We start from the raw sequence: 6,000 nt of genomic DNA on the forward strand, positions 1-6,000 counted from the left end.
CAGGGAACTATTCCATCAGAACTTCTTACAGAGCAAGGGACTAGTCAATGTGAGAGAGTATGAAAGAATGGAGCCCTGAAGAAGCACCATCAGTTTTACTAACCTGTATTGTAATAGTGCATGGGTGGGCAAAATGTGGCCCACCAGGCCATTCTATCTAGCCTGTGGGGCCCCTAAAAAGTTTAGAAAATTAATATTTATCCATCCCTGGCTGCCTGTCATGCGGCCCTCAATGGCTTGCCAAAACTCAGTAAGCGGCCCTCCACCTGAAATAATTGCCCACCCCTGTAATAGTACCTAGGATCCCAAATCATGGATCCCGTTGAGGCAGGTACTGTAACAGTATAGTTCTTTACTGCAGGAATGGTCTTTCTGTGTGCATACAGAATTGTTCATTAGCTCAGCCAGGGTGGATATTTCTATTTCAGAACCAAGTGCCTCCTTTCTGCTTAGTTTAACCCAGTTGGTTTGGCCCAACTATTTTCTGTAACAGTGGTTGTCAACCTTTTTAGACCCATGGCACCCCTTGGAAAATCAACTCTTGTCTTTCACTCATTTTTGACTATAGTAAAATAATAGACTGAGTCTGTTGCAAAGAACTTGAAAAGACCCTAGCAGGTCAGAATGTTTTTAAGACTATGGATTCCTAGGTGAATTCTCTGTGTTTATCTTGTGAATCATGTGGAGGTATTTGCACACCTAAATGTGTATTCTCTGGGTAAATCTGGTATCTTTTATCAGACCGACTCAAATAGTTGGGAAAATTCTTCTTTGCAAGCTTTTGGATATAAATACCCTTAAAAGGATCTCACTGAGCCGCAGGGTGCTGTGACACCTTGGTCGAGAACATGTTCTATAGTTCTTCTCTTCTCTGCTAAGGAAGGCGGGGGATGTTGGTGGGGAAATGTTAATCTTAGGGTAATGAATACATGAGCTATCCCAAAATAAAAGCATAATGAAAACAACTTGTTTTTCCTGGTAGCAAAACTTGAGGCAAGACACTGTACCCAACCCTGAGGTTGATGTCTCTTGCTTTACTTGGTAATACAATATTGCCAACTCTCATGACTTTTGACATTGTTCTTAAAGTCTACACTTCGGGAATGTGAAAGACTTAGCTCTTTCTTTTACATATATACATAAACATAAATGTATGTAAAGAACGATGCCAAAATCATGAGAGTTGGCAACACTGGTAATATAACAAAAGTGTCTTGTCTTCACTTCGTTGTTATCTTGGGAAAGTCCTCAGATATTCACTACCTACCCTGAGACTAAAAAAAAATACACCTTCTGTAGCAAAGAAAAGAAGCACAGATGAAAGTGGCCATGGGTTTCCCATCTCATCTGTATTGCAGGAACTGTGGGGTTCCCTCAGAGGAGCTAAGTGCAGAGCCACAACATGCTCGCTGACCCATGAAAGCTGAGACACATGCAGGGGAGTGATTGAAGTTAGGATTTTGCCTCCTTCAGTTGTTAGAAGAGCATGCCCTGTAAGAATCACCTCCTCTGAGTGAATGCCTTGTAATAAAGAGGATTTCGGGGGTGAGGGGAGGGGGAGGCTTTGCAGCCTCTAGGAGACCAATGTTATTAAAGAGGACACGGCTCTAAATCAGAGCCTCTCTGCTGGGTCAGAAGGTGCGTCTCTGCCTTTCCCACAAAGGACAAAACGAAGGGCTGGAGGGCTCGGCTCACACACCTGCAGCTCCTGGTGAGAGGGGGCTGGCTAAGCCGAGAGTCTACTTCACACATCCCCTGGGGCGACTGGCAGAAGAATGGCTCTATTCTCATCTCCATTCCCAAACCAGGCAGCACTGGTTACTCGGGCTACAAAGGGAACGGCCTCCCTGCTGCTAATTAAAGGATGACAGCAATATTCTTTACCCGCCCAATGCTGAGGGACGGGTAGGGGGGAGCGATTATTTCCTTAGGCCAGGGGTTTTCAACTTGTGGTCTGTGGACACCTGGGGGTCCGCAGACTATGTCTGAAGGGTCCGTGAAAGATGACTATGATCAATCAAAGTACGTGAATACCCACACTTACAGTTCAAAGGGTCCGCACCTCCATTCGAAATTTCCAAAGGGGTTCACAAATGAAAAAAGGCTGCAAAACACTGATCTAAGCTAAACCCGGACCATTTGTCTGCACTCCTCCAGGGAAGAGCCCTGCGGGCGGGTGCTCCTCCTGCACTGCCAAAGACCGCAGTTCTCCATCCATCATCCCTTTGTTAGTATGGGAACCATGAAGGAGGCATGAGGGGGGAACCTGAGGGGCCCCTCTGAAGGGCAGACTGCAGCCTAATTCTCCTGCAAACAACCTTGAATATGGCAAGGCCGGGGCAGGGGCAGGGTGGGGGAAGAAAATTCAAAACCCGTGGCACAGACTCCACTCCATGCCTGGGCTCTTTGCAAGGCTGTGGGGCCAAAATCAAAGCAGCCAGAGCATCAGCAGTAGCCGGAGCAGTTTTGCCAGGTGTATGATAATTATCATATTTGTACAATAATTTCAACCCTTGTATGATGTATGACAGATAATACTAAAAATGTTCAAAATGTACTATACTTTTTGAGGCAGCTAATTGATGCAGCATATGCAAAACCCAAGTCACTCTTAAGTGGGGGAGGGAGGGGGTCTACACAGTCATTAACGCACCTTAGATAGCATACATTTAGTTTAGTACTTCCTTAATAAAGTACTAACTAAATGCGCGGTACCTAAAGTTACTGCGCAGTAGTGCCGGCGCATGGCTATTTAGTGACGCTTACTGCGCATTAGCCTAATAACTAATAACAGGCTATTAGCATGGCTTTTGCCGTGACAGTACTGCACAGTGTTATTAGGCTAACGTGTGGTAAGAGTCTTGTGCAGACGTGCCCATGGAGTCTTAACCAACTTTGGGATTCACTGTCAGCACTTTCTTATGACTGCTTGCCTCGAAAGAAAGAAATGCTTCAGCTTTGACCCAGTTCTCACTCACTCACTGGATACTATACTGAGCCAGATAAAGTAACTGTGTAACAATCACATCACCAAATCTCATTGTGTTATAATACTAAGAGCTGTATTCTAAATGCTCTATACAGTCTTAAGATAACAGAATAACAGGATAAGGCAACATGTTACTTAAAAAAGACTTATTTGCATGCTTATTTGCATGCTCTTTTTTCAGCATGTTTCAGAAAATTCGATCATTTGAACTTCCAATACGATAATTGCAGACTTAAACCACCGCAACACTGAGAGGGAGGCAAACTGGGACAGGGAGGCAGGGCAGTGCAGGCAGAGACACGTTCAGACTGCGTCAAGGTGCGGCCGCCTGACTTCCATGAGCCCGGCCGAGGGCTGCCAGCCTGACTCCCCTGAGGTGGCTTCTGGGGGCTGCCTGCAGCATCCTTTTGGCACAGCTCACAATAGGTCCTATATTGCAGACCCAGATCCCATCCACTGAACTGAACTGGCTCTAGGAATGAATATTTAAATGACAGGATTGACTCGGCACCTATACAAGAGTACCCAGCCTCCTGGTGCTTTAACTCGGGGACTAATAAGTACTAGGAAAATGCGAGGCATCAATAAACACGGCAGTTTGCAAGTCCTAACTCCATGTCTCTTGATCGCCTTCTTCCCCTTCAGCCTAGCCGGTACAAGTGTAACCCGCTGGTGCAGGGCGCTGCAGCCTTCCAGGGACAAAAGGCTGGACGGCCCCTCAGACCGCCCCGGCGCAGACAAACTCGTGCCTGCAGCCACGCCGGGCAGTGATGCGACCCGCATCGTGTCCCAGCGCCACCCGTGCTGCCTCACCCTGACACCCGTCCACGACTGGGCTGGCCTGTAGCACCAGCGCAGGCTGAGGCTTGACCTGGCACCTCGGGCTCTGCTGCAAAACACCCGTGTCTGCCCCCCGCGCCCCGGGGAAGAGCAACCCGCGGGACCCGCCGTCTGGGTGCGTGTGTCCCCCCCCCGGCCCCTCAGCGGGCGCCCAGCGCTGCCCGCGGGGAAGGAGCGGGCGCGGCGGGGGCAGGGCTGGGGGCCGGGGCGCGGGGCATCACCCGCCCCCTCCGGCCCTTACCTCAGCGCGGGGCGCGGCGGCCACGAGGAGCAGCAGCAGCAGCAGCGGGAGCGGCAGGGCCGGGCGCCGGCCGAGCGGGGCGGCCATCCCTCGCTCCGGCTCCACCAGCAGCAGTAGCAGCAGCCGCCCGCGCGCCAACCTGCATGGCTGAGCCGTGCCCGGCCGCCCAACCTGCGCCGCGGCTGCGGCCGCCCTGATTGACGCGCCGGCCCGCGCCACCCAGGCACCGAGCCCGGCCGGGGGCGCCGCCGCCTCCTCCGGCCACCGCCCGCCCGCCCGGCGCAGACAAAGGACCTGCCCCGCCCCGCCCCGCCCCGCCCCGGCCCGGCCCCGCTTGCAGCCGGGGAAACTGAGGCATGAGCCAGGGCCGGGACAAGCATCCGGGCAGGGGCGCCAGGAGCCTCAACCTATGGTGATGGGGGGAGTCGGGAAAGGGGGTCCTCGCTGTCAGCCTCAGGAGCGGTGGGTGTAGGTTGTAGCCGTGCAGGTCTGAGCACAGGGCAAACCAGGGTCTTTGGGTTTCTTGTGTTAGACCGACTCAAATAGTCGGGAAAATTCTTCTCTTTGGAAGCTTTCGGGTATAAATACCCTTCGCCTAGCCCAGCATTACAGGAGGATTTCTTAGGCCGCGGTCTTCTTCTGCCCCACTGTGGAGCTGGGCAGGGCTGACCCTAGCAGGGTGCAGGGCCTGGGGCAAATCAGCCTGTGCGGGCTCCTTTAACACTGCACAGGGCCGTGGGACCATTGGCGACAGTGCATGCGGGTGCATGTGCACCCCCTGAGCTTGGCGCTGCCAATGCTACTGGCAGCACCTGCAGGCGGTTGGCACTCACCCCCCCCCGCCACCAACACTGCTGCGGCCGCCTGCAGGAGCTCCCTGCTTGGCACCATCACGCTGCCACCTGTGGACTGTCATCATGCCCCCCCAGCCTCCAGGGGCATGTGGCATTCATGCATGGGACCCCCACAAAGTCAGGGCACAGCAGTGCCATAGCAGTGAAATTTGGCACCTGGGGACAAGCAGATTCCGCACACCCCAGACAAGCAGCTCTTCAGCAGACACAAAGCCAGTGGCAGGTGGCAGGGATTGGGGTGGCAAGCCACCAGACACTTCTTCCACAGCATGGGACTGAGCCACCAGCTCCAGGCAGGCCCTGCGGGAGGGGCCGCAGCCACTCCACCCGGCTCCCCAAAGCATGGGGCCCAGGGCAGTTGCCCTGATTCGCACCCCCCCACGGGACAGCTCTGGAGCTGGGTTAGGGTGAGACCAGTTTTGGGGCATCCCTCAGCCGGTCAAGAATGCCTTGCCTTGGAAAGCTTGTCTGGCTCTGCCCCAGTCACATACTGGAGCAATAAAAGACAGCAGCACCCTTCAAAATCTTGCCCTCTGGTCTAGCTGGGGCATGATTCATATCTGGAGACTCTCACTGGCAGAACTGTTTTGATAGGGCTTTTTAGGCAAAAGCGTTCAGAAGGCAGGTGGAGAGGCATCTTGTAGCCTGGGGTGGCCAACCCAGGGCATGGACCAACCCACAGGTGGCACAGGAAGCATAGTGGCCAGCAGGGCAGGGAAGAGGAAACAAAGCAGCAGACCAGGCAGAGAGCACAGTGCAGTACATTGGGCTGGGGAAGGGGATCAGAATGGTGCTTGGGAGGGTGTAGGGCTAATTTGTGGCATGCCTGTCAAAAAAAGTTGGCCCCCGCTAACTAGCTGTCTCTGCTCAGGGTTGAATCAGTAAAACTCACACACTGCCATAAAAGTGTCTTACTTGGTAGACTTTATTTCTTTTTCCATACAAAAAAAGCTATGCCTGTAAAACTCTGTTCATTCAAGGAGGAATCTTCCTGCTATAATCATGCCCATATGACCAAAACCAGATTGATGTTTATTGTGGAACCCTGAGCAAGTATCCTTAACATGCACGTAGAA

The 6,000-nt window shown here is 52.7% G+C and overlaps 1 protein-coding gene across 3 annotated transcripts in view; it reads right to left on the reverse strand.

Annotated features, from left to right (window-relative positions):
• LOC102567885 (ADAMTS-like protein 2) overlaps positions 1-4,240 on the reverse strand; it is a 36,515-nt gene extending 32,275 nt beyond the window's left edge. For all 3 annotated transcript variants that reach the window (XM_019500238.2, XM_019500236.2, XM_019500239.2), the window contains exon 1: positions 4,071-4,240. In XM_019500238.2, coding sequence (XP_019355783.1) covers positions 4,071-4,157 — 87 coding nt within the window. In that variant the 5' untranslated portion in view covers positions 4,158-4,240. The remainder of the gene's footprint in view (positions 1-4,070) is intronic.
• Between the last annotated feature and the right edge of the window lie 1,760 nt (positions 4,241-6,000).

Source organism: Alligator mississippiensis, chromosome 5 (genome assembly GCF_030867095.1).
Source record: "Alligator mississippiensis isolate rAllMis1 chromosome 5, rAllMis1, whole genome shotgun sequence".
NCBI lineage: Eukaryota > Metazoa > Chordata > Crocodylia > Alligatoridae > Alligator > Alligator mississippiensis.